General features: G+C 58.7%; 5 protein-coding genes across 5 annotated transcripts; 3 read left to right on the forward strand and 2 right to left on the reverse strand.

Moving 5' to 3' along the window:
* Positions 1-497: 497 nt before the first annotated feature.
* B0T15DRAFT_541535 (calponin domain-containing protein) lies at positions 498-3048 on the forward strand. Its single transcript, XM_062869863.1, has 3 exons — positions 498-764; positions 845-1824; positions 1884-3048. The coding sequence occupies exons 1-3, from the start codon at positions 639-641 to the stop codon at positions 2773-2775; spliced, it is 1998 nt and encodes a 665-aa protein (XP_062717725.1). The 5' UTR covers positions 498-638; the 3' UTR covers positions 2776-3048.
* A 375-nt stretch (positions 3049-3423) lies between these two features.
* Positions 3424-6208, reverse strand: B0T15DRAFT_541537 (uncharacterized protein). The gene is made up of 2 exons (XM_062869864.1): positions 3777-6208; positions 3424-3700 (listed from the first exon to the last, which is right to left on the reverse strand). Exons 1-2 carry the CDS (start codon positions 6045-6047, stop codon positions 3518-3520), a joined length of 2454 nt encoding a protein of 817 aa, XP_062717726.1. The 5' UTR covers positions 6048-6208; the 3' UTR covers positions 3424-3517.
* Positions 6209-7336: 1128 nt separating this feature from the next.
* B0T15DRAFT_541540 (autophagy protein atg15) lies at positions 7337-9869 on the forward strand. Its single transcript, XM_062869865.1, has 4 exons — positions 7337-7706; positions 7759-9026; positions 9091-9186; positions 9249-9869. Exons 1-4 carry the CDS (start codon positions 7497-7499, stop codon positions 9562-9564), a joined length of 1890 nt encoding a protein of 629 aa, XP_062717727.1. The 5' UTR covers positions 7337-7496; the 3' UTR covers positions 9565-9869.
* A 193-nt stretch (positions 9870-10062) lies between these two features.
* Positions 10063-13416, forward strand: B0T15DRAFT_541541 (uncharacterized protein). Its single transcript, XM_062869866.1, has 2 exons — positions 10063-10414; positions 10556-13416. Exons 1-2 carry the CDS (start codon positions 10337-10339, stop codon positions 13349-13351), a joined length of 2874 nt encoding a protein of 957 aa, XP_062717728.1. The 5' UTR covers positions 10063-10336; the 3' UTR covers positions 13352-13416.
* B0T15DRAFT_287488 (ClpP/crotonase-like domain-containing protein) lies at positions 13414-14591 on the reverse strand. The gene is made up of 2 exons (XM_062863659.1): positions 14306-14591; positions 13414-14206 (listed from the first exon to the last, which is right to left on the reverse strand). Exons 1-2 carry the CDS (start codon positions 14469-14471, stop codon positions 13476-13478), a joined length of 897 nt encoding a protein of 298 aa, XP_062717729.1. The 5' UTR covers positions 14472-14591; the 3' UTR covers positions 13414-13475.
* Between the last annotated feature and the right edge of the window lie 470 nt (positions 14592-15061).

Here is a 15061-nt window from a genome sequence, read left to right on the forward strand (position 1 = left end):
GGCATAGGTGGTGAAGAGCCCACGGCAGAATTGGACATCCGCTAACACAGGCTAAATGCTCAAACTAGCATTTTTACGAGTAGGATGGCCTAACAGTAGGGAAGGGCTGGCATAAACCATTGACGGGAGACTCGGCTGAGCTTGGTTGATCGACAGGCAAAGACACTGCGTGAAACTCGAACTGGAAGCGCCTAACATCGTCGTATAAGAGAAGAAAGTCCGCCATATGCATGCAGACTGGCAATCTCAGCCACACATAGGAAAAGGTCAATTGTTCTCTTTCTTGCTCTTCCAGGTTCCATTCAGCTCGACTGTGTTTTTCAGGAGAAGGAAGCTGAAGACCGGCGAAACTGGGCAGCGTGACAGCGTCGAAGTAATCAACGAAAACCTTATCGATATCGGCTGCAGGTGCCGGTGCCGGCTATTGACACAGTGCTGCGGGGGGCTGGGCCTCGACGCGGCGGTCCCAAAAGATGCATGCTGAGCTCGAGAAGTCACACAATGTGACAGCGCTCAGGAACTTCCGCACCAAGAGCGTCACTCGCAGCAAATGGCGGCAGCAGCTCTGCCAAGCAACCACCGAGGCTAGAGTCCAAATCTGGATAGAGATTCCCGCCCCGTCTTCCCTCACCAACAAAATGGCCTACGCAGAGCAGCAACGCTGGATCACGGTCCAGCAGAAGACGTTTACGAAATGGCTGAACACCAAGCTGGAGGTCCGCAACCTCGAAGTCAAGGACTTGGTGCGGGATCTGCGTGATGGCGTAGGTTCCGTGTTTACTTTTCTGGCTGCCCCAATGGCGAACGTCGTGCTGAGATACACGGGGTCCTCATCCCTTGCCAGGTCATGCTCATCCACCTGCTCGAATGTCTGTCGGGAGAGTCGCTCGGCCGATACGCCTCGAGACCGAAGCTGCGCGTGCAGTGCTTTGAAAATGCGAACCTAGCCCTGGACTTCATCAAGTCGCGGGGGATTCAGATGACGAATATTGGTGCCGAGGATGTCGTCGACGGCAACCGCAAGATCATCCTGGGACTGATATGGACACTGATTCTGCGCTTCACCATCAGCGACATCAACGAGGAGGGCATGACAGCCAAGGAGGGGTTGCTGTTATGGTGCCAGCGTAAGACGGCTTGCTACGACGAGGTGGACGTGCGCGACTTCAGCGCCAGCTGGAACGACGGGCTCGCGTTTTGCGCCCTGCTCGACATCCACCGGCCAGACCTGATTGACTACGACGCGCTCGACAAATCAGACCACAGAGGCAACATGCAAATGGCCTTCGACATCGCGCACAAGGAGATTGGCATCCCGAAGCTGCTCGATGTCGAGGACGTGTGCGACGTTGCCAAGCCCGACGAGCGGAGTTTGATGACATATATTGCCTACTGGTTCCATGCCTTTTCGCAGATGGAGAAGGTCGAGAACGCGGGCCGCCGCGTCGAGAAATTTGTCAACAACATGCGAGGTGCTTGGGACATGCAGAGCGCTTACGAGCGCCGGATGAGGGAGCTGCTCAAGGCGATCCGCGCCCAGATGGAGAGCTGGCAGCAGGCCAAGTTTGAGGGGACATATGCAGATGCGAAGGCCCAGGCCGGGGAGTTTGCGGCGTACAAGAGGGGGCTGAAGCGAGAATGGGTGGCGGAGAAGAGCGAGTTAGCGACACTCCTGGGCAATATCAAAACTAAGCTGGGCACGTACAGGCTACGGCCGTATGAACCACCGGCAGAATTAAGGTTGGAGGTATTGGACATGGAATGGTCCAACTTGACCAAGGCAGAGATGGCCCGAGGGCAGCTAATCAACGAGACCATCAGGGAGTATGTGGCCCGCAAGAGCACCAGGAATCGCTATGAATCCCTCGCTGACATTGCCATAGCATCAAAAACGCTCTACGAAAATCATTCGCCGACAAGGCGAATGATTTTGCCTTAGCACTCAACACCATACAGCTCGCCATCTCGGGCCTGGAGGGCGACGTAGAAGACCAATTACACCACGTACGGAAGCTCTCGGACAATCTCCCGCCGCTGGACGCATTCCTCAAGACCATCGAGGCGGTCGACATTAAGTGCCAAGAGGCCAACATTGAGGAAAACGACTTCACCACCTACACCTACGATGAGCTCTGCTACGAGCTCTCCCTCGTCAAATCCTCCGTGTCCAAAAAGCTGGCCTTCCTCGAAAACCAGATGGTGGCGCGCAACATGACCAACCTGACGCCCATCCAGCTCGAGGAGTTCGAGTCCGTCTTCCGGCACTTTGACCGCGACGACACCAACTGCCTGTCCGAGCTCGAGTTCAGCGCCGCGCTCGCCTCGCTGGGCCTGATCTTCTCCGAGGACGAGATGCACGACTACTTCCTCGAGACCTCGGGCGGGCGCGACCGCGTCACCTTCGAGCAGTTCATCCGCTTCATGGTGGACGTGACCGAGGACCAGAACACGGCCGAGCAGGTCTTCCAGAGCTTCCGGGAGGTCGCCGACGGCAAGCCCTACGTGACCGAGATGGATCTGCGCCACTCGCTCGTGCCGGACGAGGTGATTGAGGATCTGGTCAAGATCATGCCGCCGCATAGTGGGCCGGATATGCAATCCGACCGCGGCCAGCCGCAGTTTGATTATATCGCGTTTATGGAGAAGTTGATTGGCGATGGGGACATGCAGCGGCCGGGGTCAAAGGGGAGTCACGGTGGGAGGACGAGTCCGTCGAAGTTGGCCGGCGGGAAGCTTAATGGTGATCACTCAAGGGAACCTACGGTCTTAATCTGAGGAGCAGTACCGTCTCTTTCCGCATTCACTTTATTGTTAGACTTTTCTCTCTAATAACCGTGTTAGCATAGCGCATTTGGGTCTTGGCGGATAGGAACACACACACTATATTATTCTCGACGCTTTGCTGATACCAGTTTCGATTTGCTCGGCGTCCAAATTAGGGGGACGGGGTGGGAGGTAGAGCAAAATGTAGGACTGCTGCTCTAGACGAGCGTTCAATATCCGTTTCAAATAGTATTCATGCTAGACAACTTCTTTCCTTTGGGACGCCAACGGTGTTGTAAACAGACTGAGTGCAGCACGATGCTTACCGCTGACGGTAGCAGATCCCCATTACGTCAGGTATATGTAAGGTACCCAAACTAGAACCGACAGGACCAACGACCTGGGACTCGGATATATTAAGTGTAGAGATGTCACCATCCCGGTAGGCGTTACTCGAGTCCCTTGATGCTTCGAGGCACGACAGGGGCCAATTTGAAGCACATAACATCTGTCTAAGTAGTGAGCTATCCAAGCCACGTTTTATGCCAATACATCAGAATGCCACACGACTTAAGGAAAGTTACCTTGCCGATAAATGATGATCCATCCAGCCCACGCACCCTACGCCATCCTTCCCCATCTATCTCCTTATCCCTCTCCCCCGAGAATGGCAGACCAGCTAAAACAAAGCAACACATATTCCAGTCCAATGATACACTCAAAAATGGAGTTAGCACCTTGGTAAACTACTCAACTACTCCTTGAAAGCATCCATCTCCTTCAGCGCCCCCGCCAGCCGCTTATAGTCTCGCAGCAGGTCGAACACCTCGCCAAGCTTCAGGTCAGCTGCGTTTTGCATCTCCATGAACCGCTGGATAGGCGGGTTGATCCTGGGGTATTCCCTCGGGGGGAGCGCGGTCGCGAGGTCGGAGAAGGCCTGTCGTATGGGGAAAGAACATTAGCATGTTTTTGAAAAGGATGGGGTAGGGAAAGAAGGGGAGGCCTTTCCATACCGTAGTCAGATCCCCGCCATCCCGTCCAGGCCCACTACCATCCTTCGCCGGCGGCGTGGGCGCCCTCGCCGGCGCAGGGGTAGGGGCAGACGACCGGCCAAACCCTCTGAAGCCGCCCGCAATCCCCGCCGACAGCCTGGCCATGGGATTCAGCGAGTTCCCTAGATTGCGCATGGAATCCATAATAGGCGGGCTGGTCACCACAGGCGACGACCCTGACCCCGACCCTGAGCCACCGGCTTGGCCTTCCTGCGGCTGCTGTTGGTGTTGGTGCTTCCTCTCCAGCTCACTGCCTCCCCTCCTCGTCGAAGACGACGCCGCACTCCGCGCCGAATCAGCGCTGTGATCGCGATCCCGCTGTGCCTTGTTCCGCCCACTCCCCGAGATGAAACTCAGCAGCGGCGGCCGTTCCTCGGTGCCACCTCTATTCTCCTCCGCCGCTGCAGCTGAGAGAGGACTCGGACTGCGGAGCGACGATACCGCGTCGTCCTCCTGGCCACCCGCAGGGAGCAGCGGTGGAGTCGCAATCAACTTCCGCGCCTCGTCCAACGTCTTGGGCACCACAATCCCGCCCTCTCCGTCTTTGCTCAGCAGGACCTCGGGCACGCGCTCGCGCAGCTTCCCCAAGAAGAACTTGTAGCTGTCGCCCAGGGAGGTGCCGATGGTTTTCAGGCTCTGGTCGGCCGTGTTGAGCACGGCGTCGGAGGCGGCGTTGAGCGCCTGGGCGGGGGTGGGCGTGTTGCGGACCAGGTCGCTTAGCCGGCGCGGCGGGTTGCGGAACTGGGCGTTGACGGTCGCGCGGAAGCCGGTGGGAGTGGGAGTGGGAGTGGGAGTTTGGGATGGGGATGAGGTTTGGGATTGTTGTTTCAGCGCTGCGTTGAGGCTGGCGGCTGCTGCCGACTCTGCTGCGGATGGGTTGGGGCTGAGGGTGGAGGAGGCGGTGGCAGGGCTGGGGGAAGTGGGCGAGAAAGCCGGGGGGAAGGTCTCGCCCTTTGAGGCCGGGGACGAGCCGGGGCCTTTGTTGAGCGGACCAGTCGGAGTCTCGTCGGCGCGGAGGGTGGAAAGGTCCACGGTTTCGAGGAAAGCGATCGTGGCCTCGAGTGTGGTGAGGCAGTAAGCCGCCTCGCCTATGAGCTTGGGCTCCCAGCGAAAGCGCTGAATGAAGTTCACGTCGCTGATGACGTTGAGATTCTCCGGGGGAAGGGTGATGAGGGTGTAGATGAGCATGGGCATGAGCTCGTCGGCCGAGGAGGACGGGTGGAAGTGCGACAGGGTGTCGATAATACTCTTGTGGGCTGCTTTGAGATGGTTCAGCTTCCCCAACGGATACCTGGACTGGCTCATCAGGACAAGTTCCTTCCTGGCTTGGTCCAGCCATTCCTTGACTTCCTCCTGCTTTTTGGCGGCCGCCTCTTCGTCGTCGTCGGCCGTCCCGAGCTCGACGCCGAGGTCAGCTGGGCCAATGCCGACCACGGCGAGAGCGGCCGTCTTCGATCTGAGCTTCGCATCCTGCGCCTCGTCCTGGGTGCTGCGGTGACGGTAGATCTTGCTGTAAATGCCCTCGCACAGCCTCCTCTCCACGGCTTCCTCCAGGAGCGACTTCTTCACCTCCAGTGCCCTTCTCGCCTTCTTTCTGTTCGCGTACTCCTCAGCCGTCAACAATTGCTGCTCCGAGTCCCGCCCGGGCGACGTGGCCTTCGCTTTCTCCTTGGTACCGAGCGAGGCAGCCTTTGCGCGCAAAATACTGGCGGCCGATGTGCGGGTAGAAAGCGGCGGCGCATCTTCGCGTCTCTGCCGGGTGGCTAGCGCATCGACATGCGTCTGGATATGCGAGGACGCGGTGGCGTAGAACTCCTGGAACATGCGGGCCAGCTTCTCGACGTCTGGCGGACTGGGATGGACCTTGGCCGAGAGCGAGTCGATGAAGCGGTCCGTCAGGCTGATAAGCTCGATGGGGAGATCGTCCAGCTCGACCGAGGCTCTGGGCGGCTCTATTGTTTCTTCGCTGATCCTGCTCACGAATGTGTTGGGCACTTCATCTTCGCCGTCCGGCTGCAGCTGCGGCCCGGATGCAGTTCGCAGGGCCGACCTCGCAGCAGGGGGGTGGCCATTCTCGACGGTGCTCGCCCTCTTCGTCCGCGTCGTGGGCTCAGGAGATGCGGAGCGCTCTACTCGGAAGGAACGTACAGACCTCAGCGGGTTCGTGCGACTTGACGACGTTGGCGAGTTGGAAGCCATAGAGCTGTTTCGGGGGTTCATGCTGGACAGCATTGCGATCAGATCATCAGCGTCTATTGTGGGATAATCAAATATTCAAGCTCGAAGCCGGGGAAGCGGCTAATCGCCAGATCTTTGTGGCTGCCCCTCCCATAATGAACGAGACAGGTCGTATTGCCGACGTGGGCTTACCAGTGCTCAATCGCAGCGCATGAGGCAGCGGAGGACAGAAATAGGGGATGTTGAAACAGCGGACCAGCAGGCGATGAGCAGGTGGCCCCACGCCTAGACCGAAACGCACAGAAGCCGGCCAGTCGGGTAGCCCACCACGAAACGGGAAATGGAGGCACGATCTGCACAAAGCGGGCTTGCTTTACTGTACTTTGGTTAGGTATTGCAGACGGAGACGGATGTTGCGGGACATGTGTCACTTGAGCTTGAACTGTCACTATCGATGCTTATCGCGCTATCCGTACCAGAGATGGAGCTGTTCCTGCGCTAGCGGACACATTGTGGGCCCGACGCGCAGTGGGATCGGGCCGCGTCTGCGTCATCTCGATACAGAGGATCTTAACACAAGGCTTGGGCGTCGGGACTCGAGATTGTAGACGGCTGGCAGTTTTGAACTTGTGCCATTGCGGTGAGAAAACGACCGCGTTACTCAGCTTACCGGTATATAGCTTGAGAATTCAGGTTATGCAGTAGAGATTCCGAGCTAGGTACTTATTTCAGCGCGATAGCGGGCTCAGTACCCGGCCAGTTCTCAAGGTTCACAGGCGGGCCGGGGTTGAACGTTAAGGCGGCGTGTCGGGTAGGCTCAACTTGATTCAAACGTGGTCCGAATGTTTGGTATCGGGCCAGGGCCATCTCATTGGATGTCGTTTCTATGCTGTGTATCAAAAGAACCAGGACTCGCTATTGAATGCTTCAGGCATATCGTAGTCCGTAAGGTGCTGCCGTCCTGTTTCGTTTTCGCCCTATAACCGCATGCAGTACAATGTGCTCGGCATTCCGGTAAGTAAGGTATCATGTGGGTATGTACTAGTAGTAATAAGGTACCTGGGTCTTTACTGTCTCGACTGGTTGCCGGCGACAACGTTCGATGACCAAGTTCAGATCAAACGTCGGCTGCCAATGGAAGCGGCGGAAGTCAGCACGACGCTGGGAAGACGGTCTCATGCGTGTGTTAACGCTTCACTTCCTATCGGGTATCTCCGCTTGCTGCTTGGGCGAAGTGCTACAAGATCCACATCATTATCTTATCACCTACGATAAGAGATAAGACCGCTCGATTAGGCGGTGGCGCCGGCTGCCTTCCGATCGGCAACGGCCAACCCCCATCTGTCGTCGTCATCTGGGTACATTCAACGACTCACGCGGTCTTGCCCTTTCCCATTCCTTTTATTGCCCCGATGGACTGACCAGCGACAAAACATCCATAACCCATCTCCAGACGCTTCCACGGCGGCTGTTCTAGTGTCGACACATACATACGCATTTGGCATGTTGCCGAGGAGGAAGCAGGCGGGTGCGACGTGCACTTCCGCCGGCCGAGTCACCGCCCAACTGCTGCTGTCCTTCCTCGCCCTATCAGCAACCCCCATCTCGGCCGCGGGCAACACCAGATCAGACGCGCAGTTTGTTCTCCCCATAGATGCTTCGCCGATAGCGCCCCTCATACCGGAACCGCCAGCCCCTGCAGAACATACTTTCGTAAGTAGGAGAACGGCGGACATTGGCTGGAGTGGTTGCTGACCATCCGTAGACCCTCCGCCACATCTACCATCATGGCACGTACAAGCATCCGCACCTCCATCGAAAACTAGATGTCGATACACAAGGTGCCGATGTATGGTTGGCGGCCGAGGATGGCTACGAGGCCGAGCGCGTTGGCGCCCTGCGAGCGCGAAGCAATGCGATCCGGATACAGCGGCTGGTCGACCGGCGGCCAAGCGCGGTGGACCCAATCGTTGCCGAGGCCCGGCAGCGGGGATTTGTTTCCGTGCTCTCACCGTCGGCATGGACGGTCGATGATGTTCCCGGGCCCAACGTCACCGACAAGGACACCGTCCTGACGCTGGCGTTGATGGCGGCGGACGCCTATGTGGAGAAACCGGGCGAACCAGACTGGGAGGACGTCGGAGGGCCGTTCAACCGGAGCGCTGACTTTGGCTGGGAAGGCGATGGGCTGCGGGGCCATGTCTTCGCGGATGAGACCAACTCCACCATTGTCATCGGGCTGAAGGGGACATCACCCGCTGTCTTCGATGGCGATGGCACCACCACGAACGACAAGGTGAACGACAACCTCTTCTTCAGCTGCTGCTGCGCTCAGCAGGGGCCGTGGACATGGCACCAGGTTTGCGACTGCGCAACCGGGACCTACACTTGCAACAACACGTGCGTCGCCCAAGCACTGCGCGATGAGAATCGGTACTACCAGGCGGCGCGTGAACTCTACTCCAACGTCACGGAGCTCTATCCCAACTCAAACGTCTGGGTTACGGGGCACTCGCTGGGCGGGGCCGTTAGTTCTTTCATCGGTCTCACGTATGGAGTACCGGTCGTTACGTTCCAAGCGGTACCCGATGCCTTGGCGGCAGGAAGGCTGGGTTTGCCTGTACCTCCAGGGGCCGACCCGGACGCACCTCAGACAAGAGAATACACCGGGGCGTACCACTTCGGCCATACAGCTGATCCGATCTATGTCGGCACCTGCAATGGAGCTACGGCGTCATGCTCTTTTGGAGGATATGCTTTGGAGTCATCCTGCCATACAGGCCGAGAGTGCGTTTACGACACGGTGGGCGACAAGGGCTGGCGTGTCGGCATTGGCACGCACAAGATCCGGGCTGTCATCCGCGACGTGATCTTGAAGTACGACACGGTGCCCGAGTGCAAATTTACACCTGAGTGCAGGGACTGTGGCAAGTGGAAGATGTACGAGAGCAACGGGACCGAGACTACTACGACCTCGAGTGCTCCGACATCAACCACCAAGACCCGCACCCGTACAGAGACGTGCAAGACACCGTAAGTTTACAGGCCGACTGGATCTTCTAAGGCTTACTAGTTAGAACTAGCTAACGCAATTCAGGGGTTGGTGGGGCTGCTTAGACGAGACGACTACCACGACTGGTACCGAAACGTCCAAGTTCACCACGACATCATCCACCACTACCTGTCATACTCCGTAAGCTAGATTTTCGAGCAGGTACCTACCTGTCTTTCTGAAATTATGCTGACATTCCCTAGGGGCTGGTTTGGGTGCAAGGACAAGACGACCACAGCCACTACTACGACGCCTACCACGTCCACCACACCCACTGCCACCAGTACGACGTGCGAGACACCAGGCCGTTTCTGGGGGTGCAATGACGAAGCAACGACAGAGACGGCCATCACGATGACAACAACAGCAACCAGAGAGCAGAGCACCATCACCTCTCCGCCAAGCATGCCCGCGCCAACATCGTCGCCCTCAGCAGCCCCCACCTGCGTCGACCGGGCTTGGTATGGGTGGTGTCGGGAATGGGAAGGCGATGAGAGTGGCAGTAATGAGGATATGTAAGAAGATCTGGAGCGGATGTGTTTTGTGCTTAGTCTGGGTTGGGTATTGGGCGCGCATGGAGTTCTATACAGATCAGCTTCCGATCAGCAACACCGAAGTTGGGGCTTTGCATAGCATACATACACACTACAGGGAGTTCCGTCGAATGCTGGTTTGATCTTTGAAAAGATGAGTAACATACAGGGTGTTCTGCTTTTCTCGCAGGGGGATGTTACGGGTGTTTTATACTCAGTATATTTTCTAGCAAGTGTTGATAGCAAGAAGCACTTATACACGACGGAGACACTTACAAGCACACCCACAGAGACCAAGCAGTGATCTCTCTCTCTCTCTCTTATGAATCCCGTGATTAGCACGCGGTCCGAGTCCGATCCGGATGTCATGCAGACGGGCACCTTCGAAATGACCCACTCTGCTGCAGCTCGGGTCAGCCCGTCCGCCCCAGAGTTGCCCGTCCGGTCCACCGGCGCCCTATCGTCGCCTCGTATTCTCGGTGGTGTCTTTTAAATTCTTCATTTATCTCGGCATAGTCTACCCTGTGTTCGCTTCACTTCAGTTCTTATTCCTTTGCTCATTTGCTTCCTTCTTGTTATATTTTTTTGCAGAACCCAACATTCCGTCCGTTTACCCCGCTAAGTACAGTACGGTATCTACGGTAGCCGGGCAGAGGTCGACTTACCTTGCCTTAGGTATCTCTCTAGTCCCGCTACCCCGCCGTGGTGCATGACTCTCTCATCTCAACTCGAAGGTTGCCAGTGAGATCCCGTCCAAAATGACGGACTCCCCGCGCCCGGACCCGGGGCCGGCGCCAGCCCTGGCTCCCAACCTCGAGGCCGAACTCACCTGCTCCGTATGTCCCACATACCTTCCCTCAATGCCCCAACCCGCAATCAAGCTCAACACCTTTCAAGCCAGCAAAAAATGAAAAGGAAAAGAAAAAAAAAACTAACCGTAACCGAACCACGTGCTCCGTCTTTTCCCCTTTCTCTAGATATGCACCGACCTCCTCTACCAACCGCTCACCCTCCTGGACTGCCTGCACACCTTCTGCGCGGCCTGCCTGAAGGAATGGTTCCACTTCCAGGCCGAGCGCGCCGAGTCCGCGCCGGGCCCGCCCCCGCCGCCGGGGCAAGCCGTCTTCACGTGTCCGAGTTGCCGCTATCCGGTACGCGATACCAAACACGATGCGCGCGTGGTCAGTCTCGTGGAGGTCTTCCTCGCGCTCAATCCGGGGAAGGGGAAGAGCGAGGATGAGAAGAGGGACATGGATCGGCGGTATACGAGGGGGGAGAAGGTGCTTCCTAGGTTGAAGTGGGAGCATCGGACGGAGGAGGAGGTCAGGAGGGATGAGGAGGAAAGGAGGCTTATTGAGGAGGTGCAGAGAGTTAGTTTGAGGGAGGCGACTGAGGAGGCTGTGGGGAGGGCTTCGCGGAGGGGGGATGAGGAGGAAGGCGGCGCTGGGGGGAGGAGCAGCAGGAGGAGGAGGGCGCAGAGTGCTGCGATAACGGTCCCGGACAGTACTAGTAGTGGTGGGGAAAGGGAAAGGCGAAGGAGGAGGAGGAGGAGCGAGTCGAGACAGCCGCCGAGTAGGGGAGAGCAGCGGCAGGTGGAGCATCAGTCCTCGCTAAGGAGCTTGATCAGCACCGAGGGGATGGATGCGAGGGATATCGATATCGAGCGGGAGATCGAGGAGTTTGCGCGGCAGATCCAGGAGGAGGGGTTGCTGGACGGGCTGGATCTGGACAATCTCGATCTGGAGAACAACGACGAGCTCAGCCGGAAGATCACCGAGGCGTACAGGAGACGGCATCGCGAGCGGAGGAGAGACGGCGGGAGGAGGAGCAATGCCAGTGCCATGTCTCAGCGGTCCGATGTGTCGGCGAGGCCGAGGTCAGACCGCACAGGAGACGCATCGCGGCCAACGAGTAGGAGCAGACACGCGAACCGTTCGAGGGCGCCGAGTGCGGGCAGCAACGAGGAGCGCGGGAGGTATCCGCCGTCCAGCTCGGCGCATCTCGAGGTGCAAGAGCCGCCGCGAAGACGGAGAGCTTCCAGCGGCGCCCGCAGCGCGACGGTGCCTGTTGTGTCGCCGCAGCAGGCGGATGCCAGAGTTGGAGTGGGAGTCCGCGCGCAGACAGATCTCGCTTCGAGGTCCGGCGCGCTCGACTTGCATCTCAGGAGGCCAGGCATGGGCGTCGATGCCCGGAGCTCGAGCTCGCCCGCGACCGCCACGGTTGGCGCCGGTTCTTGGGGGGATTCTCCCGTTGCCAGAGGACTCCCCTTCAGTGCTCGGGCATCGGCAGGCTTGGGCACTGCAGCCGCTCCACAACCAGATATCCCGTCCAACTCGGGTAGCAGCAGCAGGCAGAGGTCCAACAGACCTGCAGCACTCGACCTCCGCTCAGAATCGTCACCTCCCGCCACTGTGTCCACTGTGTCGGCACCCGTCAGCCCGGGCGTGGTATCGCCGCCCCTGGCCTCCCCGCCACGCGCACAACTTACCCAACCTGCTCAATACAGAGAGCCGCACATCAACTGCAACACCTGCGGCCAAGAGCACATCGAGTACGACCTGCACTTCAACTGCGCCATCTGCCACAACGGCGACTGGAACATCTGCCTCGACTGCTGGCGCCGGCGCAAGGGCTGCCTGCACTGGTTCGGCTTCGGCCAGGCAGCCTGGGCCCGCTGGGAGAAGCGCAACCTCGCCGGCCTGCCGCTCCCGCCGCCGCACATGCTCACGGCCAACCGCTACCTCCGCCCGAAGCGCGTCTCCCGCGACGCCGACGGCCGCCGCGTCTTCACGACGGAGCACCCGGCCGATCGCCTGCAGAGCGGCACCTTCTGCTGCCGCTGCGCGGCCTGGACCAACGACTGCTACTGGCGCTGCGACGTCTGCAACGAAGGCGAATGGGGCTTCTGCAACGACTGCGTCAACCAGGGGAAGTGCTGCACCCACCCGCTGCTGGCGCTGGCCTACCGTCCCCCCGCGGCCCCCTCTTCGCCTCCTCCTCCTGCACAACAACAGCAAACAGCAAATTACTCAACTGCAGAGACGCAAATAGGCAACTTCCGCCCGCTGATGCACACCCCGCCGTGCTCGGCATGTCGCATCCCCGTCCCCCAATCCGAGTGCCACTACCACTGCTACATCTGCCCAGCATCCGGTCTCGCCAACTCCGAGCCGGGCGAATACAACCTCTGCGAAACGTGCTATGCCTCTCTCGTCGCAGACGGCACGGTGTCTCCCGAGAACGGCCCTGCGGGCTGGCGGCGGTGTCCGCGGCAGGGCCATCGCATGGCCGTGGTGGGGTTTATTTCGAGCCCGGACAGTGAAAGAGGCAGTTTTCTGAAGAGGAAGGTGCTGAGGGATCTGGTGGGCGGGCGGAGGCTTAAAGTCGAAGAGTATCGCGGCCAGATGCAAATATGTTCGTGGCGCGAGCAAGGGAGAGAACTGAGGCGGTCGATGACCAAAGACGTGAGCGCTTCGATCCCGGAGGGGACGATGACGATGATGACCGCGGAAGGAGGGCGGTTGGAGGATGGTAATCCTCAGGCTACTACTACAACTACTACTAGTAGGTTTCCGCCTGATGGAGGCGCCGGACACAGGGCGGTTGCTGGTTGGGGGTGGATCCCTGCCCCTGGGGTGGAAGATGAGCTCATGTTCCCCAAGGGGGCCGAGATTGTGGAGGTGGAGGATGTGAATGGCGAGTGGTTCCACGGGTTTTATATGGACGCCCAGGGACTGTTCCCGGCGCCGTATGTCAGGCTTGTGGGGAGGTGAACACCTCTTTTTGGATACCCGGTGACATGGATAGATACCATGTCAAAACCATGTCAAATATGGACAGTTGCTGTTCTTCTTATATTTTTGAACCCGCATCTACATACATGTATACAATACCTGCCTACCGATGACTCCACTCGGGCTTCTTCTTCTCCGCAAACGCCTTCATGCCGATCTTCTGGTCCTGGCTGCCAAACAGGCTGTGGAACACGCGTCGCTCGTACTCGACGCCGTCCCGCAGCGCCAGGTCCTGGCTCTTGTTGACCACCTCCTTGGCTGCCTGCACCGCCACCTTGGAGTAGCCCGCGATCGTCTCGGCCGTCTTGAGCGCGCCCTCCATCAGCGCGTCATACGTAGGAAACACGCGCGCCGCCACCCCCCACCGCTCCGCCTCCTGGCCCGAGAACGACTTGCCCGTCAGGATCAGCTCCATCGCCTTGCTCTTGCCCACGGCCCGCGTCAACCGCTGGCTCCCCCCCGCCCCGGGGATCGTGCCCAGCCGGATCTCGGGCTGCCCGAAGTTGGCCGTCTCCGTGCAGTACACGATGTCGGCCATGAGCGCGAGCTCGCACCCGCCGCCCAGCGCGTGGCCCGACACGGCCGCAATCAGCGGCTTCTTGAGGCTGGTCGTCAGCTCCGACCAGCTCTCGATGAAGGCGCTGCTGTACGCCTCGCTGAAGGTCAGCGGCGCCATCTCCTTGATGTCGGCACCCGCCGCGAACGCCTTCTCGGAGCCTGTGAGTACGACGGCCGCGACGGTCGGGGAGGACTGGAATGCGCGCAGCGCCGTGTTGAGCTCCGCGATCAGCGGCGAGCACAGCGCGTTGAGTGCCTTGGGCCGGTTGAGCTTCACTGTGTTGGTGGGTTAGTACCAGTACTCATTGCTCAATAATTTTCTAGATAATAAAAAAAAAAAGAAAAGAAAAGAAAAAAAAAAGATAAAATTCTTACCTTGTCCTACGCCAGGCCGGGGCTCCGACACCTCGATGTACTCGTAGCTGCGGCGGGCGGACGCCGAGAAGCCCCGGGCGACCTGCGGCAGGGAGCTCGGCTGGAAGCGGGAGGCCACCGGCCGCAGGTTGCGCAGGGCAGTGACACGGGCTGCTGCGGCGTTCATCTTTTGAATTGTTGGGTATGCCGGCTGTTAACAAGATTGCCCAGCCTTGCGATATGGGAGTTGATGTCTTGCGAGTTCTGGGGTGCGGCTGGCAAGGAGTGAAGCTCGTTCCGCCGGAGAGGGTCGAGTGCACCTCAGTGACCGGCCTACAGGTTATCCTCGGTTTAAGTCGATGTCACGGGCCATATTATTTGTTGACCATTGATCCGCAGCCACTTCAGACTATCACAATCCGCATGTCTCTTAACTTGATATTGCTATCAATTGGCGTCTTGACATACTTTGGACACTATTCTAAGCATGTTAAGTCCTGCCAGCATTAGTTAGAACGATCCGCACATGGCTCGATGTGGTCGGTCCGTTCTGCTTCGACGGTTTCGGGAGTGATGAGACGACGTCAGAGCAGCCACTTGCCAAGAGCGCCAAGACTTCCGAGACAGCGGCAGCTTGCGCTACAGTTCGGACCAACAGGACCCTTGAGATTCCGGAATGTGTGCGCCACAGCAATTGCCCCTATCTTGTGGCTGAAAAACCAACCCTTGCAAGGGAAGATTGTCCACTTGGCACAGGGGACTAACCTGAAGGGACGC

Source organism: Chaetomium strumarium (genome assembly GCF_033439665.1).
Source record: "Chaetomium strumarium strain CBS 333.67 chromosome Unknown B0T15scaffold_7, whole genome shotgun sequence".
NCBI classification, from domain to species: domain Eukaryota; kingdom Fungi; phylum Ascomycota; class Sordariomycetes; order Sordariales; family Chaetomiaceae; genus Chaetomium; species Chaetomium strumarium.